General features: G+C 39.2%; 1 protein-coding gene across 1 annotated transcript; it reads right to left on the reverse strand.

The window, feature by feature from the left end:
- Positions 1-2,382: 2,382 nt before the first annotated feature.
- Positions 2,383-12,104, reverse strand: coq8b (coenzyme Q8B). The gene is made up of 16 exons (XM_008426105.3): positions 11,951-12,104; positions 11,329-11,507; positions 11,070-11,220; positions 9,675-9,862; positions 9,294-9,360; positions 8,663-8,737; positions 8,266-8,385; positions 8,097-8,182; positions 7,869-8,009; positions 7,699-7,780; positions 5,809-5,902; positions 5,515-5,656; positions 5,120-5,227; positions 4,951-5,016; positions 4,677-4,763; positions 2,383-3,374 (listed from the first exon to the last, which is right to left on the reverse strand). Coding segments are annotated over exons 1-16 (1,893 nt in total). The 5' UTR covers positions 11,952-12,104; the 3' UTR covers positions 2,383-3,068.
- Between the last annotated feature and the right edge of the window lie 2,054 nt (positions 12,105-14,158).

Raw genomic sequence — 14,158 nt, forward strand, 5'->3', positions numbered from 1 at the left:
TCCTTCAAAGAATACTGTATTAAAGTGTACAAAGGTCCCAAATAGAGTGCGTTATATGCTGTTGATTATAATATATATTATGTGTTAGACTAAGGGAAAGTAAAAACTAAGAAAATAATGTGCCTTTTTAACACAATTTTTAAAATAAAAATCTGAAAAGTATGGCGTGCATGCACACAGATTCAGACAGACCAAAGCAAATCTAGTGCAATCAATTGCCTTTAGAAGTCACCAAATAAAAAAAAAAAACTGCCCATGTGTAATTTAATCTAAGCATTTAATCGAGGCAGCCGTTGTGTGAAGGCCTCAGAGGTTTGACAGAGAACATTCGTCCAACAACAGGATCGTGAAGACCAAGAAACAGAGCAGACAGGTCAGGAACAAAGGTGTGGAGATGCTAAAAATAGAATTAGGTTATAAAACACATCACTTTTTGGAGCATTGCTCAATGCAACATCTAAAAATGGAAAGATGGATGGAATAACAGAAATTCCTATAGTGACAAACATCCAGAAAGCAAGATTTTTTTTTTTTTTTGCAAAAAAATACAAGAAATAGTTTTTTTAGACCTCTGCAAGAAGTCCTATTCAAAGATCGGAACAAGCCAGTCAGAGGACACAGCACACAAGTGAGTGAAGATGCTTTGGTTAGGCCTACCTGGCGTAGTCCATAGAAAATGTTACCTTTCAGTTCCCAATCTGAGTTTTTTCCATTCCCCAATGATCTTCTTTGCACAATGTCAATGTTCATTAATACGCTGGTTTTTATTGGAGCTTACTTCAAAGCAGTCAAGTTAAAGCACCAATAAAAAGCTCAGAGACAAAATTCAACAAAAAAAAGAGCTGTTTCTGCTCCAATGAAGCGTGGCCAGCTGCCTCTCACACGCAAAGGAACACTCCAACTTTCCATCGAAGGAAACTACACGAAAAGAAAGTGCTTTTTCTTCCCCCTCCTCAACATGTGCTGCACTCATCAACTGTGGTTGATTCCCAGAGCTTGAAAAAATAAACCTGTGATTTTGTTGCTGTGTAAGAGCCTGACACACTGTAGGAACAGCTCAGCAGATGTTACCTCAGTGGAGCGAGACTTACAGCTAGCACTAATAAGATGCAGTTAAGGAATGCATACACTGAAAAAAAAACTGTTACAGTTGAATCAATAAACTTTCAGTAGTTCAGTGTAATGCTGTTGCCTTTCAGCAAGAAGGTCCTGGGTTTGAATCCACATCTGACATTTTTCTGCACAGAGTTTGGATGTTCTCCCTGTAAATAGACTGGGTCTCTCTGGGTCCTCCTGGTTCCTCTCAAAGTCCAAAAACATGATTCGGATAATTGAGCTTTCCAAATCCCTCTTCCTCCCCAGACATGTACAAGTGAGACAGCCTACACACTTGACTCAGTTATACCAGTTCTGTCATGAGGAATGGATCAGAAGTTCTGCAAGCTATAATGAGAAGCTTGTGAAAGGAAACCCAAAATGTTTGACCCAAGTCAAATGATACCAAATATTGAAGTAATGCACTTAAACTTTTACATTTGAAGACATCAACAAATAAATTTTTGACCTATTCTTTTATTATTGTGGCAGTTAGGAAATACACATTTTGATAATCACCACAGATATAAAACAAGAGTTTTGGTCTGATTTAACTTCAGACAGAAGAAAAAATGTGTATTTTCATTCAGTGTAAACTTCTGGTTTGAACTGTAAGCAGTTTCCCTGACAACCACAGCTAAGATGTCTGATTCTTTTGCAACAGCTGCCTCAGAGTGCTGAAGCTTCGCTTGCTAGCATGTTGGACTTTAGCATCAGGATTGATCTTTATCAATCTGGTTGTTACCGACCAGATGTCGATAACTAGATGGGTTGTTACCGACATCTGGTGATAATTTTGTCTCAATTGCACTTAAAATATATTTATTTAGAACATTTCTGATGTGTTCAATCCTTATTTTACCCACAGCTTACAAATGAAGTACCTGATACCTAACTAGCGCAAGATTCTCTATGGTCTGGTTTTCAATACAAATCAAACACACCAATAATATGCTCCAGTCCTCCTTTTTTAATAATTTCTAATGGCCTGATTGGACAGTAAACTGGCAAGATTACCTCAGGGGTGGGGGGTTGTGGGGTTAGCTTCTCTGAATATAGACCCATCAATGCCTCCATTATCTCAAGGCTTAAGTATGTAAAGCCTGTAATTATGCTTGCATGTCGATGCAAGACAATTGCAGGAAACCATGGGGTCAAATATGGCCTCCAGTTAGTGACGTTTCCAGACGGGTTCTAAAAGCTGAAATGGAAAGATCGATCTGTGATCAAGAAAAACCTTGACTTTCGGCCGTTTAAGGTCAACAACAAAAAAAGGCAACCCTTAAATAGACATAAGTTGCATTTTATTTACACAAAAAGAAAGCATACAAGGAAATAACATTCTCCAGACACAATGTCGCTAATGTGTTTAAAATAAGCACATTGGAGTTTTATGGCAAGTAGACTTTGTAATGAAAGGCCATTATTCTGCAGGGTTCCATTAGGCCGTCTAATTCCTCTGATAATCTGCTCATCCAGTCTGGCGGGCATCACATTTAGGTGAAAGCTTTGTTCACAGACTCATTGTCCAACAAAGGAAAGCCTTTGGCAGCATCAGATATCCTCTGCAGGGACTATTATTTTGAGGGCAGACATTTTCTTTTCAGGAATATGACTGGCCTTGCTCTCAAGAGATTTTAAGTTGGATTCTTTTCTTTTTTTTTAAATCATGGCAAACACTTCAGGAGACGTGTTTGTTGTGTTAAATAAAATTAAAAACTGTTCCACCAGTAAAATGAATCATTTGCTTCAGTTTTTTTTTTTTTTTTACAGAAATTCAACAGAATATCATGACATTTTTACATTATCGTCTATATAGGAGCTCAGTTGCGCCTCAGACGGCTCATGTTGCATCTTCACAATGCTGAAGATCCAGATGACAGAGTCTAGTCCAGAGTCTCCACCTCAGGCTAATTCTTTTAGCACAGCGATCCCTGCTTATTTAGGGCAGGAACAATGGTCCCTCAGCTTGTCTATGCGCTGGTCGGTGCCATCCTCTCAGCCTGCCTCCTCTGCATGTAGGCGTTGTACACGTCCAGGAACATGTCCCTGCAGGGTATGTTGGCTTTCAGTTTGGAGCAGATCAGGAAGGAGCCGGCCATCTTGCGGTGGAGAGAGTAAGTCTCCTCGGGAGGCGGAGTGAGGCGATGGCGCAGCATGATGGGGACGAGGTTCTGGATGCGCTGCGAGGTGCTCTGTGTGCCGAAGTCAAAGGGCTCGGTGGACGCAAAGGCTTCGCCGAGGATCATCACGGCCTCAACGTGGGCATCCTTAAAGGCCTGATGGCAAACAAGAAGCTACATTAAAGTTGTCTCTTCTTCATGCCCTGATCTACGGTGCCTTGCAAAAGCTTTAATGCCTGTTGAACCATTTCACATTTTGCCACCTTCCAGCCACAAATCTCAATGCAATTCACTGAATTTTAAGTGCAAGACCAACAACAAAAAAGGGCATCTTAAAGTGAGGTGCAAGCACAGCCACACTAATTCTAAGTTTTTGTAGTTCTAAAGAAAATCTTTGCAAGTTAGTTTAACCTCAGTCAGAGGTTAAACTAACTATGTGTGAACACCAGTTTTCAAGTTTGCCACAGATCCTTAAGATCCCTGTTTACTTAGCCCTAAATCGAAGGCTAGTCCGTTTGTATAAGAAGTTTGGTTAATTTGAGGAGGTGTGAATGTGTAATCTTACTCTGATGTGGACCAAAAACAGTGAACTTTGTTCTGTTTAAAAACCTAGGTCTTGGTTTGGTTGAAGTGAACTCTGGTGCGGTTTGAATGTATATGTGAATGCCAAGTGGACTGGATATTATTCCAAAAGCAGGAACCAGACTACAGCGCATGCATTCTGGGTAAATACAGCCAAAACAACAGCGTGAGTCTAGAGATGGCGGAAGAAATGGATCGTGTTTTTTGTTTTATTTTTAAACCAGCGACACTAAACACTTCAGTGACACATTACACTTCACTTTTGTTGGGCTCAGTGCCTTCTTCAGAGGTTTTTGTGTCACTTCCTTCAGTGGTTCTTGATGCACTGCCACCACAGGCGAGGGGGTGAAATGTTTTTTCAAAGGGTTTAGTTTGTTTGACAGTGCAGTATGAAAACGAACCGCACCAGCCAAAAATGAAACAAATGTTGCAGTTTTGGTCTCAGGACTATCAGGTGTGAAAACATTATATGTTGGATTTAAGTCTGGACTTTGATTGGGCCATCCAAGCACATAATTATCCTTTGATCAAAATCATTCTAAGGTAGCCCTAGCTATATGGTTAGAGTTGTTGTCTGATGAAAAGGTGAGCCTGCAGCTGGTTTCTCTCTGTGACTGCAAATCATCCACATGGTGGGTTGAGGTTGGTGTGTAGTGGTAAATTCCACCACACTGGGTTTAATATTGAGTTCAATTTTGGTCTAAACTGTTCTGATCAGTAACATATTGGTGAAGGCAGTTGGGAAAGAGGATGCGAGGTATGAAATGACATCAAGCACAGAATGCAAATAACAAAGGTCAGATTAGGCAGAAGGAAACACTACATCAAAAATAAATGAGCAAAGCAGAAGCAGCAGATTTAATTAAAACAGCCCACCTTGGTCTCAAAGCCTGTCAGGAACTTCAGGTCTTTGGATTTGGACAGGACGGTGTCCCGATCACCAACAGAAGCTGCATAAACCACCTGAACAAAGGATGTGAGAGTCCTGACAAAACTATCATGTAGCTGCAGAAACTGCATTAGTGCCATTAGCAGCTGCAAAATGTCTACATGGATGAGTTTCCTTGGTAGTCAGATCCTCAGCGTTCAATTATTCAGAGAAAATCTTCCTTCATAAATCATGTATTGAGATTCACAACAGTCAGCATACCTGGATGTAGTCATCTGTGAAAGTTTCAGGGTAACCTCTGCAAGCTCCAAAGTCTAAGAGGACGACCTGCAGACAAGGACGGGGTTAGGATTCGTGCTGCGTATCAGAGGAAGACGAGTTTAAAAGGTTCCATTGTGTTAAACACATTCTCCAAATGCAGATTCCTCACCTTGTTGGTTTCAGAGTTGTAAAAGAAGTTGGCCCAGTTTGGATCAGTCTGCATGAACCTGAACTCAAACAGCTCCCTCAGACATAAGTGCAGGATGTTGTAACAGATCTGCAAAGGAAACAAGACAATGATTTTATTCCTATATGCATCTGATGGTCATGTCATAAAGCTTTGCAACAAAGTGGATCATCCTTGGGGGGGGGGAAAAATCTATTTATATAAACAAAACAGTATTTAGATGGCAAGATATTCAGATTACTTTTGTTTATATGCAAGATACAGATATGGTTTAGCTTGTGATCATTGCATCCTTGCAAAAACAATTTTTGCAAATAAATATACAAATTTTCAACTCCAGCGCCTAAAACCCATGTGCTTCTTGAGTCAAACTGTACCTGGTTCCTCGTTTCCTGATCCAGGTCTATGCAGCGATCCAGAGGAACTCCTTGCACCAGCTCCATGGATATCACCCTGCGAGCGGACAACTCGTCGATTACCTCTGGGACCTGGAAATATGGGTCACCCTCCAGCAGTGACCTGCAGGCCAGACATGTGTTGTCCAATAACAGGAAAAAATAATAATAATAAAAAAAATCTTTAATAAGAGGTTGGAAAAAGTGGTTTTAATTCGACATGATGCAAGTCAGTGCACTGACAAACTGCTTTGTGGATAAGACATATAAAGTTACCTGAACTTCTTGGCGCTTTCTGCTTCCCTCTTATAATCGCACTCCCACCCCAGCTCTCTCTGGAGAACCTCCAAGCTGCTGTCTGCAAACAGTCCTGTGGACAAATGGAGCAAAACTCAGCATGTAAAAACAACCAGAGCGTAACCATTCATTTCAGTGTTGAATGTGGCATTTCAGATGATGTGTGTGGGGAAAAAAGGAGTTGAATCAGTAAGACTTTGTGCAGAAGATTTTGTCTTTAACCCCCATCGACACCTGATGCCACAATAATGTTCCAGGCTAGACAACATTTTTAAAAGACACTTGTATATTAATCCTTAAAGCATAAATAGCCACCTTGAAAATGATCCCAACATTTGGTTTCCTGCATCTCCTGCAGTTTTATTCCTTCTATTTGCATATTTTGGTTCTATCTGTTTAACAAAAATGTTAAAGTTGATAAAACCCATAAGAACAATAGATGGTGTGGAACTAGTCAGCTGGTACAACTATAGCACCACCTCCTGGTCAACTGCAGTGAGGACACTGTATGAAAGAAAAATATTAAAATTGAAATAATAATGTTTCACATAATCATTTAAATTAAAATAGCTAATATAACGTCTGGACATAAAACTAAACAGCATTAACTCAAGTTTACATCACATCCTCTGGTATACTTGAATATCGTTACAGGTAAAAAAAATGTAAATTATTTGAAATCATTTTAAAATTCTTTTGCATTTGGTTACTGTGTTAGTTTTGCGTTTCCCTTTAGTTGATCAAATAGAGCTAACAGAAGGAAGCTGCTCATCTTCATAGTGCGATGCTCTGTGTTCCTACCCAGCATGCTGCTCAATACTCTGAATCTGAAGCTTTACTCTCGTTATTAATATTCCTGCTGCAAGAAGGAACTTCTTTTTTTTGGTTCTTCTCATACATACTTCACAAACTGATAAATTTTAAGTATTTTTTTTTACTATCATTTAGTCACATTTCACAGTAAGGCAGGTGTGTACAAAGTATGGCCTGGGGGATTACTTCTTTTTTTTTATTATAAAATAACTAAAATCAAAATTCATTTTATAAACAGTATAAAATGGAAGTTTGAAGGGATAAAATGGAAATAACAGGTTAAAAATCATCGTATAAACAAAGCCACCCAAGTATGTGACTGACAGGATTATTTATTAAAAGATTTAGTCAGTGCCCATATGAGTTCATCTCTAATACACTTAATGTTGATTTTCAGGTCTAAGCCAACAAGTTAAACAGCATGTTCTACTTTTTTTAATTCCTGGGACTTTGTGCAATTCACAGACAATAAAAAACAAATATGATTAAGAGATGATTTTACTGCAGTTAGTTAAATAATAATAATAATAAAAAACACACATTTGGAAGTGCTGATAATGTTTAAAATACAAATACAGGATTTAAAGTAATGCCCACAGTTTGTAATAATCTCCAGGAAATTAAAACAGTTTGCACCATAAACAATAGATGAAAATGGAAGTAGGATGTAATATTTCAGAGGAATTATGGACTGCAGTCTAGTCATTTTTAATGGAGGACGTGATTAGAGAACATTTGGCTGGAAACCTATGAAGATTTTTAATTTCACCAGTTGCACATATCAGGGTGTTCCAGTTTCTGAAGAAACTGGTGGTTGTAAGGAGGCTGATCATTTTCATAAATGTAGTTCCTGCTCAAAAATAACAGTGTTTTAGTGTGTAATCTGTAAGAATCTGTAAGTCTAACTAACTTATGTTTTAATTTGGTTTCTTTCATTAGCAAACTTGGTTAGTGAAACAACGTAGCTTTTGAAATATTAAGCCCTGCAGCCAGAAATGATATGAAAAGAAAATGCTGCAGTGATAAATAGTGGTAAGATATTATTAACAGCATTACCTTCTGGTAGAACCACACTCATCTTCAGTACTGACATCAGATTGTCTATGTCACTCTGGATGCTCTCTGCTACTCCAGGGTACTGGGATGGAAATGAGAATAAAAAGATTAGAATTAAAACAAACATTGAGGGAAAGATGGTATGTCTGTTTGTGTGAACTGTTTTCTACCTGAATCTTCATGGCAATCTCTCTTCCATCTTTCAACACCCCATGATGCACCTGTCCGATGGAAGCCGCGGCAAACGGCTTATCCTCAAACGATGAGAGCGTCTCCCTCCATCCTGGCCCGAGCTCCTCCTGCAGGACTTTCTACTCAGACAGAAACACACACACTTTTCTGTGATTCATTCGATTCAGTCAGTCACTTTGCATCTGCCAGGGACAGATCGTGCTTACGGTCATCTGCCATGTGGGCATGAAGTCTGCGCTCTGTCGGACTCTCTCAAAGATCTTCTGCAGCTGAGGGTTGATGAAGGAGTTGTCTGAGAAAAGGGAAAACATGCCAAGGTTGGAAAACAACTCTGACTGTGAGCAGATTTTCACATGAAGCTGTGACAGTGGATACCTTGTATGCTGAGCATCTGGCCTATTTTCAGAGCTGCTCCTCGAACCTTACACAGCGTGTTGACTATTCTTTCAGCGTTGGCCTCCGACAGGAAGGGCGAGTCCAACAGGGCATTCATCTCTGAAAACACCACATAAAAACAAACATGTCACAAAATGCATTCTGAGAACATATGATACTCAATATTAACAGATTATTCCTAAAAAAAAATAAAAATTTGAGCAAGCTGTGATTCCCACAGAGCTCAACTCCTAAACCTTTCAAAGGCTCGTTAAACTGCTTGATCCAAAGCTAGCCCAACTTCTCAGAGTTCCAACAGCTTTCCATTAAGCTGTTGAGTTTGTGAAATGTCTCACTGCAGCGAGAGCACTAAACAGAGAACTGAGAATGTCTTCACCTCCTTTTTGTTTCCCTCCTAGCGACTGCTTGGCCACCTCTGCGATGGCGCCCATGCCCAGTCCGACAGCCAGCCCTGCAGCAGACACACACACACACACACACACACACACACACACACACACACACACACACACACACACATTTAATGCTGAGGTTTCTGTCGGAAGAGTTCAAGCATTTTTCAAATGTTCTTTTTAAAATTCTGGCAATAAGGTTTGTTAGAATTTGGTTACCATTCCCAGCATTAGTAGCACTTTTGACTATAAGAATATATATAGCAATACACTGTACATACTTGCAAGTGACATTAAAACCATCATGAATAATAATTTTAGTGTTGCATTGAAACTGGTGGTTTTAATGTCACAAAATAAGATAAGCATTAAGGGGTATGATTACTTTTGGAAGACACTAAAGAAATCTGGTATCATTTACATTTTAAAGGGAATATATTATGTAATTTTGACTTCTGAGTTTTATATCATAGCATTTGAAAATGGCACTGTGCCTGGAAAATACATAATACTGCCCTTGTTAACCAGAATTTTATCTTTGTAATGAATATTAAGAAAGAAAGAAAAACAAAACTGTCTTTGAGCCAAAACAGAAACAAAACAAGTGATTCTCACCGCCAAAATTAACGAGCCGGCTGATTCTTGTGGAGGGAACCTTCCTCTCCTTGGCTCGCTCGCTCAGCTGAGGAAGGTGGAATAACTTATCACAAGCAATTCATAACAGTGCGAGTAAAGGATGAAAAATGTGACTGAGTAGGTTTAAGAAATACAAGCAGAGTTCTGACTTTGCTTGCATTTCATCTAATGCAGCACTACTCTGCTCCAATTGACACATCAGTACTTCCACATTACAAATTAAAGGTACTAAAACACCCTGAGGTATTCATCTCCACACCTCATTTTAAATACAAACTAGCTCAGATCAAGATTTCTCTGTATACACAGTAAATATTGCATATTGTGCAGTGATATACAGCGCAGGCTTTTCAAACCAACCTTCTGTCTGACTGGTTTTTCCTGGCCCTGTTTTGCCTCTCTGGCTTTCTTTATGTCCTCAGGCGTGAGCTTGGCCACCACCGTGTCGTGGACAGATCTGCTCTGGCAGTAGAAGCGCCGATGGCTGTGGACGGTGTGCAGGAAGCGAGAGTTCTGTCCTGGCCAGCCCGCTCCACCTGGAGCTGTGCCTGGATCAGAAAGAGTTCCAAGGATAAGAGGAAACAGGGAATGTTCGACAGCATAAAGACATGAAGGTGATAACTTCGATCACTCTGCTGGATCAGAGTGTAACACCTGTGTTTTGGTTGTGTAGCACAGAGACTGAATGAGGGACACTGGTGTCATATTGACCGAGAAGGAATACGCTGAACTAAACATTGATGCTTGTTCTTGCGTAGCCTGACATTTAAAGGCTGCTAGAGAGGAGCAACAGAGAGTTCATGTTTATTGAGCATTTAATGTCAGCAATATATTTCAAAACGATTGGACCACAAAAACAAAGCTTGGGTTAAACATCAAGACAAGGACATCCTGGAAAGATGAACGTAAAACCACTGGAGAGGCAGAGTTTCAGCAGGAACGCCCACTACCAGTCTAAAGAAATAAGGTTTTGGTAATTAAGTGTAAACAATACTCTTTGTAGAGCAGACAAAGCTAAAAATTCATTGTGGGACTTGCTTAAACTTTTTGAATTGAGTTAATTACGGAGCCAGTAATTAATCAATCACATTTTAATGGAAAATTAAATCAACAACATGAGTAACATTTTCAATTCAAAAACCCTTTTTGTTTGTGCCATTATACCCAATCAGCTTTCAAGTGTTTCAGAAATCCTTGATCATGCGTGTACAAATACTTCTTCAGAAATGTAGACTATCGAACCTGGCATTAACACTGCTATCTGTGGTAGCTGAAACCATTAAAATATATGAAAAAATAATTCACATAAGGTACATTTTTATCAAACCATTGGAAGTTGAAAAGTGGTCCGTTCCTATTCAGAAGTGAGAAAATAATATTCAAAGAAACTTTGTTTAAAAACACAGCCAGTGGAAATACTACTCATTGCATCCTGAAATGCATCTAAATCATTGTGAGAGCTGTGAAAAGGAAAGCTGCTCTGTGATTTGTTGACTTCCAGAGTCAAATCTCCACTAAAGAGGAGAGGGTCAGTCAGTTTGTATTTAATGGATAGCAAAGGGACAATTTATTTGGTACACTGTTGGTCAGTTATAATAAAAACATTATATTTATCCGCTTTGAAAGATATTTAGACCAAGTTCAAAGACTTCTCAGTTTCTGCCTGAGTTTTTTCTGCTTCTTTTAAATATGAGGTTTAAATGGCTTGAGGTCTAAATGAATTGCAGGCATTTAAAAAGTTTGGTATTTCAATACCTGTGTGCATCCCTGAAGACGGTCCTACTCCTTCTTGGCTTTGCTCTGCAGTTCTAGGGGAGAACTCGGATCCCACCGCCCATCTGGCTGCTTCATCTGGGTCCATATTCTCCCAGCCTTCTGCATCCGGAAACACATCTTCCTTTATAGACTGCGGTGCGCACACACAAACATAACAGAAAGCATTTAGACAAAGATAGGAGCAGTCGAGCGAAACCTTTGCTGTGTCCCACAGTCACAGACAGCTTATTACACTCACCTCATTGGTGCTGCCCATAAAAGTGGCCAGACCTTCAGCCACATCCTGAGCAGCTTTGACTCCTGCACCCACAGATGAGTTGCAGGCCATTAATCTGAGCTGCTCACCCTGGGTGGTGAACAGAGCAGAACCCACTTTGCCAGCCCCACGCAGCACCTGCAGGACCTCTGACAGCATCACTTCAAACACACAGAAGGGAGCAAATGAAACAGCGTGGCCTGAAATGGCCAAACACATCAGCCGCAGTTCTCCGCCACGCTGAAACTACACTGGAAGGACAATACCGTTGTGAATACAACTGAAACGTTAAATAATCCAAATTCGAGCTGCTGTTGAAGGTTTAACCTTGGATTTGTCTGGGTAGAAAAGTTACCAGACATGCGTCAGAAACACGGGTTATCTCATATCAGTGCGGGAAAACAAATATTCTCGAAATCATAGCAAGCATTTAGAAACATAATAACAAGCTCTGTGTTTGGCTCCTGAATGTACTCAAGTCAACATACGGAGCTGCAGCTGAAACATGCTAAAAACGACGAGCTAGTGACTGAAAACTTAAACCCACGGTTCTAAAGTCTGGAAGAACAGCACCGGCCTAGGTTATACCCTAGCTAGGACTTACTTTTATTGAATAAAATCGTCTTCCAGCGTTTGTTAAACAAATGCCCTTTCAGCAGCTCTTTATGGTCTGTTTTACAACGGCACACAACACCCGGAAGTTAAAGCTCAACAGATTGAACGAACGTCCAATCATAGATGTAGATGGGCGGGGTTTTGATTGCAAAACGACGGGAACGTTCTTTTGACCAACCGCGGCACTAAATAGTCGATGACGAAACTGCAACTGGAGTAAATCGACCAATGGTGTTTAATAAAAGGCGGGTCAAAGCAGAAAAAACCTCCAATGAGGGTTAAGAGGTGTTCCCATGGAGGTGGGTTATTAAATGCACGTGCTATGAGGTACAGTTACCAAACTTATGATTATTTTTCTCAAGGTTCCTGATGTAAGCATAACGTTTGCCATTCTTTGTTATTTGCAATAGTAATTAAATTATTTTAGACACTTTTTTGCAGTAAATTGAAAAGACTATTTTTGTGTGTGTTGCATGTTACCAACTATCATGCCTATAGCTGTAGGAATATAAACATGTGACAAATTTAAACATCATGTGAAATATAAGCTGCTTTCCAAAATTATTTAAAAACTGAAATTTCCTTGTATAAAATGTATAGCATGAACTGTGAGAGTTGGACATTGATGTCAGAGATGCTCTCCAGGGAAACTGACTGAGCTTGGAAAATATTGAAAAGGAAATGGACAAATGATTCAATGTTTAGATGCATAAATCTCTAAATGACATGCAGCTATACCTAGTTTTAAAAAAGCATTGGCTCAGAGGGGCTGAATACAAATTCACACCACACTTTTCAGAACGTATTTGTAATCTAAATAAAATGCATTGCGTTTGATAAAATATGACAAAATGTCAAATAATCTGAATAGTTTTGCAAGGCACTGGAAATTGTAAAATTATGTTTGTGGCATGGAATGGCATAAAATTAAAGAATATAATAAGGTGGTATGTGGCCCTCTGCTGGACAGACATTAAGACTTTGGATTCTGTCCATCTTTTTGTGAAAAACAGTGCAAAACATACTGACATTGTTTTGAGATGGATGACATTGCATCCATCCTGCAACAAGCCAAAGATAGAATTGATGAGATAGATATAGATGGGTAATTCTCAGCTACTGAAAGACTGCACTTACCAAGCTTAAAAGCAGGAGCTGGTGTCAAAATGTTTCGGGGGGGAAATTTAGTGAAACATTAATGATGCTTGCTGTCTGTTTGATTGTTGTGGAACACAATGTGTGAAGAAGAGAAACCGGAGAAGCTTGGCTCTACAATGTTAGGTTCAATGCCAGTAGGAAATAAAGGAGACGCATCATATTTCAAACCAGTGAAGGAACAGGTTGCAAAAGGAAAATGATAAAAAAAAAAAAAAAAAAATCATATAACTTTTCAGAAAAACAAATACAGTGCGTCTAAGTCAGGACCAGAATAAATAATTTTAAAGCTTTTTCCACCTTTGACATAGCACATACCCTGTTCAACTCAGCTGAAAAACAGATATGTTTGGGATGGAATATTTTAAAATAAAGAGGTGAAATATGGGCTATAATAAAGTGTAGGTAATAATCAATAATTGCAGTATATTGAGGGCCAATAGTGAATAAACAGGATGTTTTTCTTTCAATATTGATGAAGAAAGGACAGAAACCAATTAAGGAGAGTACCAGGAGGCCCAAGATCACAGCAACACTGAAGGAGCTGCAGGAATTTCTGCCTAATGGTGATTGTGTTCAACATGACATCATTCTTCTGTATTCTTCAAATGTCTGAACTAAGCAGTAAAACATCCAGACCTGGCTAAAATCTCCCAGAACCTAGTGAGGTAATGTTGTATACAGTCTGATGTAGTCATACTTTAATTTTTAGCACCATAATTCTAAAAGGCTTTTCTTGCCAGAGAAGCAACTGTACTGAGTATCACAAAAAATTATTGTGAAACATGGTAGTGGCAGCATCATGTAGTGAGGTAACCGCATCAGATGGAACATTATTTTTAAATAAAGTTATGGATTGCTTCAGAATCAGTTTGGATCCAAAGCAATCATTTGTTTGCTACAAAGCTAGTGAGTAGGATCAATTTCATTTCTCAGCTTTGCAAAAAAATTAAAAATTAAAGAAAAATCATCAACAACAACAGGGCATTTTCATCAGGGAAACAAAATAAAGTTTTGGAATAAAATTTGCCATAAAATTTGT

The sequence above is a fragment of the Poecilia reticulata genome, chromosome 13 (assembly GCF_904066995.2).
Source record: "Poecilia reticulata chromosome 13, P_reticulata-male-v2, whole genome shotgun sequence".
Classification (NCBI taxonomy): domain Eukaryota; kingdom Metazoa; phylum Chordata; class Actinopteri; order Cyprinodontiformes; family Poeciliidae; genus Poecilia; species Poecilia reticulata.